We start from the raw sequence: 17164 nt of genomic DNA on the forward strand, positions 1-17164 counted from the left end.
ACAAAATGATTGATCGAGTTGGTCTCGAATTTGGTATTAATATTTTGACGTCACTCGTTTTAAGATGAAACATTGTGAATTGTAACTACAAATTGGAATTGGGATTCCATTTCTTTTAAATGTGAAAAAAATAATAATTAAGAATTTAAAAATTATAGTTATGTATATTTTTAAATAATTATTTTCTTTCATTCAATCATGTCGAAGCCTTAACATGAAGGTAAGGTAATTAAGGGTGTATCATGTTTATCTATTCCCTTATGAAATTGTCCTTTACGAATGTAAATAAAAAAGCAATTTCACTTCAATCATTATTCTATTTTTATTTATTTATTAACAACACAAACCGAACATTCACGTTCCAATAACAAAACAACTCTTCCAATATAAAATCTATTCTATTAGGGTGATTTCCACCAATAATGTGCGAGGATATGTAACAAGGAATGTGTTAGTAAAGAACCAATCATATCGCTTCATTTAGTTTGAAGTTTGAAGCGTTTAGCAATTGAAGCTATATGATTGGTTCTTTTCCTCGCTACACAAACACATTCTTCGCTACACATCTCCGCACGTAATTGGTGGAAAGCACCCTTCTCCATCATTCTTCATATTATATCTGTCCTTGTCTATTCTTCATCAGTTCCCGTAACATCTCCCTCATCTTCCACGTCTGTGGTGGTGGCTGTGTCTGGTGCTGTGGAGGCACCTGATGCTGGGACACTCCCTCCATCTGTCTGGTCATCTGGAAGTTCAGAAGCATTATCACATATTATTATGACGCGTAGTGTCCCTTTGTAATGCCGCATGCCAATTTTTTGCTTATGATCTTCATCCTTATTCTATTAACATTATCTGTATTATTTAAGTGTTATTGATGTTATAGGGTCTATATAGGTCAAAATTTTGATCAAGTTACTTGAAACCTAACTATATCCTTTTTTGGGTCAGATAATATCAATTTACAGTTACAGCTGTATTGAATTATATTATACTGTTAGGAATTATAGAGGCATAATTGCTAACTATACATACTAAGAAAATAGCTCAATAATTATAATACAAACTTAATCATATTATAGTAAAATTATTATCCGCATGTGGTTAAATTCTCTGATCCTGCGGTTTAATGAGTAATATACCTTATTGCTTATATATTTAGACTAGCTTTCCACCCGCAGCTTGTCTATATGCTGCTTATTATCGTAGTGAAACATCTTAGGTATTATGGGGAAGAAATCTCTAGCCAGTTAGAGTATAAGCTGTTCTATCTAAATAACCTGGAATGTTTTCGGGAACTTCATGTTCTTCTTCAGCAGGTTCTACCGTTTTTACAACTTCATCATCAGCGATCGTCACATCGGGTATGATTTCTGGTGGAACCTGTGTAAAAATATATCACACATAAAAAAATATGATAACTAGAACTTTATCTATTAATTATTATCCATTTGGTACATATGCATGAAGTCTAATAATAAGTACACATCTGAATATGTAAAAATAAACATGAGTACCTATTGAATAACAGTTTTTGGGGGACAAGTGTAGGGATGCGTTCCTACAATATTGTAGAAATATCGTAGTCGTAGTCAACCAAAGGAATAGTGTGTGATATTAGTTAGCTCTTTACTGTGATATATAGGATTAAGTTGAGTGTTTTTGTGCCGTGTTTTTACCGAATTTTTATAATAATTTTGATTTAAATTGTATAGCATTTTAAGCAATTATGGTATATTTTAGTATTTGTAATTTAATCCAGTATTTTTTTTTATCTTGTTTTAAAGTAGTATTTTATATTGTATTTTTATTGTATTTTAATATTATTCATGCAAAAAATAAATAACTAAAAGCAAAAAATGTCTCTGGACTACCATAATCCAGAGGTGGCGCGAACACCCTGTGATGACGGGTGGGTGCCTTTAAAAAAAAAAACAGTTTTTGCTATATTAGTAGCCTGGTTCACTTTGATTTGATTGATTATTCAAAATTGAAAGGGAAAAAAATGTCAGAAAGCTTTAAGACACGAACAAGGTAATTATTATGCGGTATTTACTAAATTATAGATGAATAGGTGGATTTTTTATCGCGTTTATTACGAGTATAATATTTTACTACGTTTTCCTGTGTTGTCAACAAGGAAATACAACAAATACGAAATACATATAATTATGAAAAGTCAAAAGATTGTACTTCGAATAAGGTAAATTTTTAAATAATGACTTGTTTCATTTAAATACAAGTTTATAAGGATAGATTGATATTATTTGTTGCCTCATTCATATAAAAACGCTCCAGCTGCAGCGATAAATTTTAAACTAATTTTGTAAGCAAATTGAGGCTTCATTTACGTAGTTGTTGATTTTCCCAAAATTAATGTAAACAATGTTTGGGTTTTGAAATAAACTTGCTCTAGTAAGTAATAATGAAGTCTGAAGTATTCTAATTTATGACAATTTCTTAATAAAATAAAAAGCTCTAATGTATTAAAAAAAATATACTGAATTGTTTATTTGCGGTAATTATGATAAGTATAGATCAACCTATAATAATCAACGAACGAAGTTGCCAAAGTGAACAAAAAACGGGCAAAAATACCTCGGAAAATGATATTTTGTGCATGGACAGTTCCACAGGGGTAAGCGCTGCTTTGCTGGGTGGTTGAATTGCTGGTGATAATCTCTGAATACCTGTTTACAATAATAATAATAATTAATACAAAAAAGACTTATTGCAACCAAACAAGACAATGATATGATTATACACTATAGGACACAAAAAAAAATACAAAAAATTACAAAAATAAAATAGCATAGTATAACAATCGAATTACAAAACTTCTGACAATAATTATAATAACAGGCTTGCATTGTGGCTGCAGAAAGGCTACATATGTTTGGAAGCATATTAATTAAATCATTATGAAAAACATACTAATTTGTCAGAACAGTCAAAATTCCATATTTTCTATAATTCCAATTTTACTTACCACGCGGCGGAATTTTTTGAGATAGATAAAGTTTTAAGTATGTAACACAAATATATTTTAATAACACGATTATCTTCCATCAGTAAGAAGACTTGTGTCATTGTGTGCGTCCACACTGAATGCGCGGTGGCGGCGGCCTAGGCGGGCGCGACGAGCGGGCGCTCGCGGTGGCCACACCGACGCGCGAGCTCAAGTAGCGGTTCGACGTTTTTCGGGTGTTGCAAACTTTGGACGATTTGCTTTTTTTACTGGACCGTCCGATTTTGAGATGAGATCATTATAGAAGTTGTACACGAAATAAATAAAACAGAGGAATAACGGGAGAATCTTATATGAAGAATTGAGATTATACCCTACAAAATTACTGTGGTGTATATAAGTGTTTTAGATTGAATCGCACTTATAAATAAAGAAGTTTCACTTCAACAATTAAGTATTTACCGCTATTTTACGAAAAACAATAAAGGATATGAAGTCGAGCGACAAGACCGAACTGGTTTGATACCCCCGCCGTCCGCGCATTGGGTCGCTTGCTGACTAGGCCCGTAGTGTGGCCAGAACGCGCGGATAGGGATAGATGAGATCATTATAGAAGTTGTACACGAAATAAATAAAACAGAGGAATAACGGGAGAATCTTATATGAAGAATTGAGATTATACCCTACAAAATTACTGTGGTGTATATAAGTGTTTTAGATTGAATCGCACTTATAAATAAAGAAGTTTCACTTCAACAATTAAGTATTTACCGCTATTTTACGAAAAACAATAAAGGATATGAAGTCGAGCGACAAGACCGAACTGGTTTGATACCCCCGCCGTCCGCGCATTGGGTCGCTTGCTGACTAGGCCCGTAGTGTGGCCAGAACGCGCGGATAGGAGAGTTTGAAAAGTACGCGCGCTGGCTCGCTCATTACCGTCGCACTAGGCTTCCGCCATAGTCATTTCAATGTGGACGCAAAGGCGCGTTTCATACGTTTGATATTTCGCGCCCGCCGTCGCAACCGCGCTAGGCTCGCAGTGTGGACCTGCACTTACAACATAATTATGTCATTTGAGATTCTTTTAAAACGTTATTTTTTACAATTAATTACGCGTACCTAACTATAAAATAATTTAATGGTTGGTTACACACACACACATAGTGTTGGTTACGCACACACACATACACCTATGGTTTTTCCCAGGGAAGGATAGACGTCCTCTGGACAAAAAGGATAAACACACTTTCACTGTGTAGGTCAATTAACTTACACTAATTACGTAGGTATTAAGAGGATATTTTTTGCTCTACCTACCTCATAGAATAATACGTAGTTATAGGTACTACGTGTAATAAAAACCGGGTGTAATTTACTGCTTATTACTTAGCTAGGTTGATTGAAACAATGTAAATCTTATATATAAAAATGAATCGCAAAATGTGTTGGTAAGCGCATAACTCGAGAACGGCTGAACCGATTTCGATAATTCTTTTTTTATTATATTCGGATGGTTTTTATGTAGAGAAAACGTAAATATGTACCACGGGCGAAGCCGGGGCGGACCGCTAGTACTAAATAGATATTGTTTTGCTGATAGATAGATTGATTGACATGATGATGACCTATTCTAGTACTTTGGAGATCATTTTAATATTTTCCTGAAATAAGTCCTTTATGTCCTTACTTATATTGTCATTATTTTTCTCGCGAGTAAATAAAACACAAGATTTCCTACAGGCTTAACTTCATATGCCGGGTCCAGACTGGTGAAACGTAACATGCAATGTAACATGCAATGAAAGAATTCACCGTCCACATTGCTGCAATGTATCATGAAAGGTAACACACTTCGTAACAATTTCTCATAGTTTGGACGTCTTGCGCGCGCGAATTGTGCAATACACGCGCATGCTACGAGCATTACAAGCCGCGCGCGGAGCGATCCGAAATTTGTCGGTTTTTCGACGAACACAATGGGGCAAGGAACACGACTACGGGAGGTTCGTAGTGAATGCGCGTTATGAGCGCGCTATGCGTCCACACCAGCAGCGAACATGCAATGAAAGGCAGAATGTTACATTGCATGTTACGTTTCACCAGTCTGGACCCGGCATTAGATTGATAAAATACATCCTAAAACAACGCAAGATTATTATTATAGATAGATATATTAATAAAAGTGAAATATCAGGCACATTGCACCTATTTTATTTAATCAAGATCTATATTATCAACCAATGCATTTTATACTAACAATAAAATAACAACTACGATAATAGACCAATACCATAGTATAAAATGTCAAGCTACCTTCAGAAATGGTACTAGGCGCTGCGCTCGGCACGCGGCTTTCTCTCGGCCTATCCGAGATCCTGCTCAATCGGCCCACAGAACCCACATCATCATCATCAGCCACATGGGTGATGGTCAGCATTGGATCGTAGGGCAGGCCCAGCTTCTTCGTAGCATGCTCTCCGAACATAGCATGAACGTCGTCTTTGGGCACTTTGATTTTCTGAAAAATGCAGTACTTTTTTATGTTGGAGCAATCAAAGGGGCAGGTGGGCCACCTGATGTTACTATCGCCCATAAACATAGGTAGTGTTACAGGTGCTTTGCCGGCCTTTTAATGATAATAACGCTCTTTTCGTTATCTATATGTACTAATATTTTAAAGCTGAAGAGTTTGTTTGTTTGTTTGAATGCGATAATCTCAGGAACTAAGGTTGGGTCGCCTAAGATCGGACGCATATGCCGAAAATTTTATACGTACTGTATTTTTTATTTTATTTCTCATGATTCGATGTCGTTTTTCTGTTGCGGTCAACTGTAAATTGATGACAAAAAAATATTGTTTAACCCCTAATTTTTTGGTTTGCGTAGATGCTATCTTTCTAAGCAAATTTAGAGCCTAAAAAGCAGACTTTTTTCGACTTACCATAGTGAAGAAAATAACAGTTCGGCCGAAGATCGGACTATATAGTATCTTCACTTCTATGCGTTTAATAATAATGTTAACATTAGGAAAACATCCGGACTTACGTCCATACATTGAGCATCAATGATTGAGTCAGGAAATTCCTCAAAAAAATTGACAAAGAAGTTTTTTTTTTATTGCGTTTTTTTAGTCCGGTCTTCCCTCCTCATCCTAATTAAGTTTCTCAAACTTTTATCCTCCGTGTTCTAGGACTAAATAATGAAAATGTACCTAAGGTCTGATAGTCATAGCGTCATTGGATAGTTAAATATATTAAAAGTTAATAATTATTGCGCATTATTGCATAAGGCGCAGTCAAGAGCTAAACTTCGGTCCGATCTTCGGCATTGGGAGGGAAGATCGGATCTTGGGTTGTGAACGTCCTAGGCGTAATCAAAGTATACAGATGGAAAGAGGATTCGCTAATTCTGCCCCAAAATAATTAATTACATTATTTCAATGAAAGTACTCTCCACAATGAGCCATCAAAATTTTGTAGGTAAGATCGGATCGACGATTTTCGCCACAAAATACACCTTTTCTGCTGAATCACCTGTGTACACGTCCCGTCTGGTCGCTGGCCGGCCGCAGAGTGAAGAGAGGGGCAGAACAAAATGGCGGATCTAGCAGTGTTGGTAGCAGTAGAGAATATTGCCTAGTTTGCGAGTTATTCCATGCATCCGATCTTATGTCACATCCGATCTTAGGCGACCCAACCTTACTGGTCCGATTTGAAAAATTCTTTCGGTGTTAGATAGCCCATTTATAGAAGAAGGCTTTAGGGCATAAGCTATACAATATACATATATCATCACGCTAAGACCAACAGGAGCGGAGCAATGCGGATGAAACCGCGGGGCACAGCTAGTACCAAATAAAAACAAAAATAACTAATTTTCTAACTCAATATAAATAACTAGATTCCTTGATCGCGCTAGTCATTCAATCAAATAGCAGATTTAACCAGATGACTGCGACATATACATACATATTTGTAACAAAAATCAAATACATGACGCCAAAGGGAATTTATAGGGCAATATATTATAGCAGCGACTAATTACTATGTCTATCACAATATCCTTACTGTATTTGGTGCTTATTTGGTCCTATTAGTGACAGGAATGACGTCTTTATACACGTAAATCCCAAATACTGGAGCGATCTACTACGCATTCCTTAATTCAACAATTTTCCTCATTCTAGGGGTTTATGTCATTTGAACAAAATGGAAATTATTAATATTTGCCTGACCTTACAGTTTCCAGATAAGATTAGGCCATTAATTTATTCGATCAATAAGTAATTGGTTCGTTTTACGTCACATTGACTGCGACCGGTTTTATTTGAAAGCCAGCTGTATCCTGGGGTTTTTTCTTAATTGTTTTTATATTGTACAAAATTTGAATATCTGTTTGGTGAAATTGTTGCAGCATCATCATAATAATTTACGGTCGACTTCTATATTTGTAAAATATTTTTTCCTCGACATGTAAGTAATAAATTATTTTATGTTCATATTTTGTTAATAATTAATATTATCGGTATTTTCAAAAAATGGCTCTTGATGGCTCAAAAATTGACGTTATGCGTTTTATAGGTAATACTGATCTTTTAATTTATTTTTTTAATTGTTTGCCTAACAATCAACTTTCAATATACATGAAAATTATTTGGATTCATTCAAGACATTAAAAGGTGTCACGTATTTTACGTGTTGTTATGGAGGCGCCAAAATAAGCTGCGAAAGTTACGTCATAAGCTTGAAATTAAATTCACGCTCGTAGTGTCAATGAAAACAATGCGTGAATTAATAAAAAATACCCAAAAATATGTGCTTGGACTACATTTGAGACCATTAAATTTGTTTTTTTTTTTTTAATTTTGATTAAAAGATATAAAGGTTAACAACTATTAATTAGTATTCTGTGACTAAAGACTTAATTCTAACACACCTCCGCGTCTTTCCAAACGAAAAGTATACATGATGAGTACGCAAAATTCGCGTATATTTATTGTAAACAAGCTTACAAAATATACACGAGCAGTTTCCTATAGTTGCGTTCTGGCTATGTATACCTATGTAGAATGGAAAGACGCCTCACCTCCACCAACAGTTGCATATAATATAGCCTTTAGGTATAATATATACCTACCTACTATTGATAAGAAGCCAAGTGATTTTATTAGTCTACTCTAGCCTATTTTAATTTAAAATTGTATAGGTCAAATAATAAATCTGGTAGATACTTTCTACCGGATTTAGAAATAATATAGACAAAATTATTATCATCCATTTTATCGATTACATTTATAATACAAATGCAAGTGAAGCTGAGGGAAAGGCTAAGCCTATACAAAATTTGCTGCCTCGATTCCATAGATACCAAGAAATTATGTAGGTACGCGCGTGAAAATAATGTGACGCGTGCGCTTTATGCGCCTTAGCATTTCGCGCATGCTTCTAATAAACATTAAGAGCACGTCATTTGATTTCTTATTGTTTAGGTACTTTATATTCATATAATTAATTGTATTATTTTATATTGTTGCAGGGCATTTTAAGATGATTTTTATCACATTCATCTGTTATTTCATCCCCAAAACTACGAGAGAAAATTTATGTACAAATTATCATGTTGTCTTACATCAGTTCAATTATTATGAATGGATGGCTTGTAACGTTATTATATTATGCATGCTCTTCTTTTTCAGTAGATAGATATAAATGTAATAATAAATATGGAACCCAAACAATGTACTCATCGATTAAAAAGAAAACAACAAATCTCAATCCAATTCCGCGATAACGTTGCTTGTCTCTGTAAGATTCTTAAAAGTGAATTAATTACGCGGGCGTGCATATCTTTACGTCATGTTACAATAATTACAAAATTTAGTGTCATTTAATGTATAGAAGTTGTACTATATGAATCACAACACACACAAGCTATTTAAAAGCATTTGGAGGCAACCGCAATTGTCAAAGCCAGTCAGGCACTCGTGGTAGCATGGCGCTTAAGCGGCTCGCGTTGTTTTCCTTGTATTTTATCCTCGTTAGTTGTGACGAGGATAGCCCGTGTAAAATCGAAAAAGACATATATTATCTAAAACAATTGTGGGATAGGCTAGTCGTAATGGAAAGTAATGAGAAGTACTCCACTCTGCCGGGGGAGTTGTCGCCGCTAGTGACGTGCCCGAAAAACAGACCGAAACGATACGATTATGACAGCCCAAAAGTCATACCGGACCCTTTGAAAAGAGCTAGTTTAAAGAACGGCAGGAAAAACTGCCCTTTGTACTATATACGATGGAGTGGAATATGCGTAAAGGAGTCGACATTGCATTAGAATAATTTTGATCCCTATAACATGGAGTTAGTTGGAAAATATTGACTATTTATATGCAGCGTCGTGTGGCACCTTCAAAGGGCTTCAGTGGAGTGTAAACTTTCCTAATGTGAGATTGGTGACTGTGAAAATGGAAATATGCGCTTACATTTAATAAAAGTGTTTAAAAAAGTGGAATGAACGTAGTGTCGAGGGAAAATGAATACCTGATAAGTCTGTCTGTCTTCAATAGACACAATTTTTGTAAAAAAAAAAAACTATTTTTTTAAATTTTGTTGAAAAAGCTCTGAAGCTATTAGTATGTACCTACAATAGTATTTTTCTGCCATTCTCCCGAGCAGTGAATAACTGACTTGTAAATAAACTAGATACTAGTTAGATAGTATTTGATTGCGTCGCGTAATATGATATGTAAAATCTTTGAATGAATGAATGAATTTAAATGCTTTTTAATTTGAATCATCGTAAATTGAACTATAGTAGAGCCATTTTAATAGGCAACATTTGACAGTTCAACAAAATTCAAGAACGTAACCTAGTAACGTAAAATAACATGATAGGTATATTTTCGTTTCGTTAGAACTGCAGATTTGCTTAACTTTTTTCAATTACGACTACATATTTATAAAAATAATGACCGATACAAGTAATTTTAAGATTTCATTTTACTGATAAACCATTCTAAACATAATAAACAATTTCTGAATTGGAGAACTGACGTACAATTTTGTGTCAATAAACCTTTTTTCTTTTTAAATACCAGAGACCTTACTCTAAAAATCGAAATCTGACATCTAGAATCGAATGCATTGATTACTTGTGAATAAAAATCGTCATAAATTAATAAATTCGATTGACAAATGTTTCAAATCCGTATCGATTAATTCACTTTAATCGATGTTTTTAAGCAGGTTACCTCTCTTCGAAGATAAAATTGATAGACATCAAATGTTGCCTATTAAATTGGCTCGACAATACAATAACTTAATTTAATACTCCAAGTGATGAATCTCTGTAAAGTCAAATTTAATGAAATGAAATGAAATGAAATGAAATGAAATGAAATGAAATGAAATGAAATGAAATGAAATGATTTATTTTGCAAGAAATGTGGTAGATTTACAGATAAAATGCAACTTTTTCTTAGAGTTTTTATCTTGCCATCGTTTGTGTAGATAACATTTTTTTTAAATTTTTTATTTATATTTAAGCGCAGGTATTGAACCTGTATAAACCGAGGCTGTATTTAAATTTAAGTTAAAAATTATTGGTTGTGTACTATAGTAATTTAAATTCATTGATAATATGTACTAGCAAAATACATTTTATTTTTATAATAAAATGTTAAGTGACTCTCTTTTTAGTTTGTTCAAACGAAAATAATTGTGCAGTTTTATTTTGAGTCTTGAATTTTTTTTGTCTTAAAGCTTCTTGAATCTTGATAATAACTTCGTTAATGTTACAAAGAGACAACACTATTATCTACTAGTCGAACGTTGATCTTATGCGTAACGTACTTATTTGTATATTTATTTATGTCTTTTAACTTTAAGGAGCCTAAGTTAGTTTAAATAAAAATATTGAACAATTTTATTGTGTTTTTTGTTTACGTAAATATTTTATACGGTCTATATAATAAGATCCCCTTTACTAAAAGAAGGTATCGATACGTACATAGAAAGAAAAATCAACGTCAATACATCTACTTTATAGTGAAACAATCTAATATGTGAAAACGACCCACTGCTTATAAGGTTGAAACCACGTTGAAACCTACTTGCTGACTTGGTAAAGATTAATTTGCCAAAAACATAGTTATTTAACTACATTATAAAAATCATAAAAATCGATCAATCCATTTCGGATAAGTTTCAACACAAACATTGTGACACGAAAATTTTATGCATAAAACAATATAGATTTAGACTTTTTATATGAATTCACGATTCCATGATAAAGGAAACTAACAATAAATAATCAATTTATCAGAAATAAACAATTCTCATTAATGAATTTACGTTCTTACAATCTAAAGGAAATAAGTTGTTTGAGGAAAACGATCCCAATGCGTTTTGAATGACACTAACTATGAATTACTGCGATGATATAAATAATTTAGATTCATTTTATTTGTAACATGAATAAATATTTAGATGTTTCTATTATAACCAGTTTTTCTAAAAATTATGATCATTTTACAATGAGAGTTAGCACTTGCTAGTACCTACATCCATACTAATATTATAAATGCGAAAGTAACTCTGTCTGTCTGTCTGTTACTCAATCACGCCTAAACTACTGGACCAATTTGCATGAAATTTGGTATGTAGATATTTTGATACCTGAGAAAGGACATAGGCTACCTTTTATTGCGAAATATGTACCACGGGCGAAGCCGGGGCGGACCACTAGTTAGATATAATACCTACCTATAGATAGCAGCTGTCATCCGACATAGGTAGTTTTTCTGCAAAATCATACTCGTATATTACAATTTAATACCCATACGAAGGCAATGTTGACTTGAATATTAAGTATGAAAATGGTGCCTAAATTATGTAATTTATCAAAAGTAGTTTAACCTCCATGTTTTTTATATAAATTTTCAATGTTTTGACAGTTATGTCTACACTCTAAAAACTAAGAAGAACCTAGGTACAAGAAAAGCAAAACATTCAAATCATTCGTAAATGAGAAATATAATAATATGCAAAAAATAAAAACAAAGACTCGTATTTGTTTCTATTATAAATTTGTATAAAAACGGGTTTTCCCCGCGGTCTTTATAACATAATGTTGTCTCAAATTGCGTACTTATTTACAAGATTATTAAATTGAATATAATATTTTATATAGGAAGTAAATATGTAGTTGGTGTAGTTTAAACATTTAATACAAGTCAATAACTGCGTTAAAAACAACCGACTTCAAACTTGCACTTGCAACATTTACAAATACAGACAAAAATGCTCATAAAATAAAAACTACTGGGCCTATCCGAATAAAATTTTTATGGGACCAATTCGACACCATCCCGCATCGAACAAAAAAATAATCACGTAAATCGGCTCAGAAACCACGGAGTAATCGGTGTACATACCTCCTTTTTTTTGAAGTCGGTTAAAAATAGAACGCTTATAGGTAAGTAGTCGATATTGATATTATAGTTTTACTAGCTTTCCGCCCGCGGCTTCGCCCGCCCTTTCAAAAAAAACCCGAATAGTTCCCGTCCCCGTGGGATTTCCGGGATAAAACCTATCCTATGTGTTAATCCAAGTTACCCTCTATATGTGGGCTAAATTTTATTGTAATCGGTTGAGTAGTATTTGCGTGAAAGAGTAACAAACACACACACACACACACACACAAACTTTCGCATTTATAATATTAGTAGGATATTAGTGGTTATAGATATAGATAGCATTTAAGATCGTATCTGTTTCAGTATTGGGAGTCAGTCATCACCAAATATGTATCTAACTATTTAAAATTAGAAGCGTGTTAAAAAAGGACATTTTATTCGGACCCTATGATGCGGGAAATATTTAAATTTGAATATTTACCGCGTCATAGAAGTCATTAGTACAAATTACAATTATTAACTAAACACAAAATCTAAATTTGTGAATAAAATACACATTAATTAACGCAATCGCGTAGGAAGTCGTTTTAGTTGAAAAACTTTTCCTTATGGTCTTTTCCTTTAGTATGCTAACGGCACTAAAGCTACTTGATACCTTTATGCTTTAAGATAATAGTAAAAACTTAGATATTTAAATAATAATATTATGATAATTGATAACCTATAGAAAAAAATATTTGCAATGTCGCTCATTTGCGCTAAAACTATCTATCAATCGTTATATTACGAAAATTCAAGTAAAAATTAAATTCCTTTAAAATTAGTTCAGCTAATGGCCGTGAATACGTAGGTACTTGCATACTTTTGAATTTATAATTATTTATATCTAAAACCTAATCAAATTTGACTGATTTTTTTTACTCACAATTACAGGTCCCAACTCTATGTTTCTAGAACCGGATATATCTTGCGGAGGTCCCGGCAGGTCCACTTTAGGTCCAGCTTTTTTTGGCTTACGCTTCAAGTGGCTGAGAAGATTTCTTCGCAAATGGTAGCCTCTATACGCGGCCTAGATAATAGAAGAATGAATAATTTAAATAAATAAATAAAAACACTTTATTGTATAATGCACAGATATAAAATACGATATAACTGTAAATACAATTGTAACTGTGTAAAACATAATATATGTATGGTTTTTAAATAAATATATTTTTCATTTTCATTTTTCATTTTTTCAATATCATAAAAAAAGGAATCTTCACCGTACAAATTGACGGCCTTATCGCTTTGTAGTGATTTCTTCCAGGCGAAATTACTTTTAATTTTAAGATTGACGGATCGAAATTAGTTTACCATGAAATCTGTTCTGTATTCGAATTAAATTCCCATTAAAATCGAATTATATGTTCGAAAGCTCCGTTACTTTTATGCGAATAAACAGAAAAGTTTAATAACAGACAAACGGACAAAAAATAGTCTTGAAATCGTGGAAATTACTTCCTACTAGTTATTTTGGAATGAGACACTTTTACATCATGTATTCAATTTATAATAATTAAGTATTATTACTACGTATTATTATTACGTATCATCACTACATAGTATAGGGTAAAAGTGGGATAGATGCCGCACTAGGATAGATGCCCCATTTTCAAAAAACCTCACTTCCCAGAGTCCTGACTACGAATTAATGATTTAAATAGGAGCTCCTATCACCCCGCACCTCGTGTACGCATGAGCTGTTGTTTGGTGAAGACGTGTTTCGCTAGTGCGTGTTATAATATCGGCGGCGAACTTCACGAACACGTTAAAATTTAAAAAGGTTGATATTTGCCTTTGCATAACTTTATAAGTATTAATAAATTTCACTATATTTCTTATTATGTCTATACACTGGTTCATTAAGTACAAATCTAAGTGAAAATAGTGGCTCTTTTGTTTTTATTTAATAAAAAAACTACTGGGGCAGCTATCCTTATCAAAAAGGATAGTTGCCCCTTTTTTTTCGAGGGATAGATGCCCTTAGGGGCCTCTAAGGGCATCTATCCCTCAATACATATGTACATGTTAGTATCGATAATCACAGGTACTGTTTATATTTTTACCTGATTGCGTCAGAGGTTTTCTCTATGTTAACCGATTTTACTCGTTTAATTTGCTTTTTTTTTGTTATGTTTACTTACTTATTAATGATCTGCCCTTATACTGATTGTAGGAGAACCACGCCACGAAAATACAAAAGAAAAGAAGGAGTGCGAGCGCAAGTATATTCTTGGACAACAGAACAACTATGTGAACTTGACATTTGCTGGTTTATCATATTAATTTTATTAGATTTCGCGTTTATAGAGTATGTCAGGCATCTATCCCACTCTGCAGGCATCTATCCTCCTTAGTATTTTCATGGTGGGGCAACTATCCAACTAGGTAGGCATCTATCCTCAAAAAAGGTGTTCTACAAAAATATTTATTACACATTATCTATAAATGATAGGATTAAAAATATATATAGTAATTCAAAACAGATAATTAACCTAGCTATATTCATACAAAGTGTTCGTATAAGATTCATATTTTTTAAATTATGAGGCTATTTCAAAAAGTGGGGCATCTATCCCACTTTTACCCTAAAACAAAGTCTCTTTCTCTGTCCCTATGTCCCTTTGTATGCTTAAATCTTTAAAAATACGCAACGGATTTTGATGCGGTTTTTTTTAATAGATAGAGTTATTCAAGAGGAAGGTTTTAGTATACAATTTATTAGGTTTTAGACAAAGCGGGCGAAGCCGCGGGCGAAGACGCGGGCGTAAGCTAGTATATATTAAAGCAGGCATTAGTTTAGTCATTACCTGTATCTTCTGTGCAGCTCTGTCCATTTCGGTAAATGAGGGTTTTGTTCGTTTATAGATTTCCAAAGTACGTTCTGCTGCTATCTCCCACGGCTCTTCGGGTCGATTTTTCAAAGACTAGAACAAGTCATATTAATTTTCGTTAAGTTTTTCGTATTCTTGTCGTACCTACTTATGTCGTTCAAAGTCTAGACTCTAGAACAATTCTGTATTTTTGTCTTATGAGTTTGTTTATGAAATGCTGAAACCCCACATTGATGAAAGATTTTCTGCCTTTATTTCAAGTAAATTTTAGAAATGAGTTATACATTTTTATAGATGTACCTATCTATATTTAATATTACATTATAAAAGATACAATAAAAATTCAGAATTTCTGCTAGTTAAACACTGATAATATTATGCCTACATGCCTACTTTAATCACTGAAAAATTGCACTAATTCCATAGGGTAAAACCGCTGGGTTAAATCAGTGTTATTACTAATGTTCTACCTTTTCTAATGTCTTCTTTCGATACCAATAATCTCGATAAGCATTTCTAGCGACTTGGCACACTTGAGAGGCCATCGCTTCGTCCAAAGCGGATCTTGTCAATATTTTTTTCATAATTTGCATTTCTTTAATTTTCTCTAAAAAAATACCATAATATTGTAATAATGCATTTTGACTTAAAATTAGCTTTAATAGTTTACAATGACTACCTAATAAGAATGAATCACACAGCAAACCACACTAATTAATCAACTCTTCGCTCACCAGAATAAATAACGCAAAAATTTACACTAATCTTGTATATTTTCAGAATTCTTATGACCTAAATACTCATATGCTTGTATTTCTATAGACGTATCTACATAAATATAATAAAATAAAAAGCACTATCTGCTATTTGCTATAATCATATTACACATCCATCACCGTGGTAATAAAAACCGATGTTTTAAAAAATTAACCTTTTCCCTCCACAGGTTCAAACTCTTCAATTTCTTCTTTTATTATCTGTGCCAATTCTTTCGCTTGTGTATCTGGCAACCCCAACTGTAATAGATGTTCTGACACCGACGGTCGGCAGTCGCACAGATCATCAAGAATTTTGACAGCCATCACGCCGTGTTCTCGCGTAATTAGAAGTACGGATAGATAGTTTGCGATGAAGTCGAACATTCTGGATGGTTGTTCACGTAAAACCTAGATGAATGAATGATGAATAAATTGTGTGATGATGTTTTATTTAATCATCATTATTACATATAAAATTCCAAATAATAAACGTTGTAAACGTTTAGGAAGACAATATAATCAATCATGCTGCAAATACGTTAAGAGTTTGAAAATTTAGTGCAAAACAAAGTAAGTATGTTTGTAATTATCAATTTAGTCAATAATGTCAATAATACTTCTCGTGAGATATCCGACATGAGTTCCTTCAATCCTTCGGGAACACTGAAAACATTTGAACAGCCATGTTTCTGTAATAACTCGTTCATTTTTAATTTAGGTAATTTCTATAGAGTGCTGAGAAAAACTGTGAAAATTATGACAGATGGTTTGACGTTGATAGATATTGTAAATTTGTTTTATAATTTGAGCGATTATGAAAGGTTTTATATTGAGAAATTATGAAAATAAAAAAAAATCGTCTACTAAAAAATAGTATATTTGTAAAAACAATCGAGAAAAATTATCGTTTTTAAGCGATGCAATTGTAATAAAAATAAATACTTATAACCTTCTTATAACTAATTAGTTAACTTAATCTTAATATTTAGAAATCTCGTGTCACAATGTTTGTCCTCAATGGACTCTTAAACCACTTAACCGATTATAATAAAATTCGCACACCATGTGCAGTTCGATCTAACTTGAGAGGTAGGATAGTTTAAACATGTAGGTACCACGGGCGAAGCCGGGGCGGACCACTAGTTTA

The 17164-nt window shown here is 33.2% G+C and overlaps 1 protein-coding gene and 1 long non-coding RNA gene across 2 annotated transcripts in view; both read right to left on the bottom strand.

The window, feature by feature from the left end:
• LOC149900358 (uncharacterized) overlaps window positions 1-17164 on the bottom strand; it is a 258744-nt gene that overhangs the window by 32356 nt on the left and 209224 nt on the right. The window lies entirely within an intron of this gene.
• Window positions 557-16724, bottom strand: LOC149900360 (uncharacterized). Its single transcript, XM_090113067.1, has 9 exons — window positions 16635-16724; window positions 16191-16425; window positions 15730-15866; window positions 15236-15352; window positions 13309-13452; window positions 5285-5489; window positions 2599-2690; window positions 1284-1383; window positions 557-757 (listed from the first exon to the last, which is right to left on the bottom strand). The coding sequence occupies exons 1-9, from the start codon at window positions 16722-16724 to the stop codon at window positions 630-632; spliced, it is 1248 nt and encodes a 415-aa protein (XP_089969193.1). The 3' UTR covers window positions 557-629.

This window comes from Colias eurytheme, chromosome 19 (genome assembly GCF_061535395.1).
Source record: "Colias eurytheme isolate Ceu_HAF_F1 chromosome 19, ilColEury1 Martin Lab GWU primary, whole genome shotgun sequence".
In the NCBI taxonomy this organism is placed as follows: domain Eukaryota; kingdom Metazoa; phylum Arthropoda; class Insecta; order Lepidoptera; family Pieridae; genus Colias; species Colias eurytheme.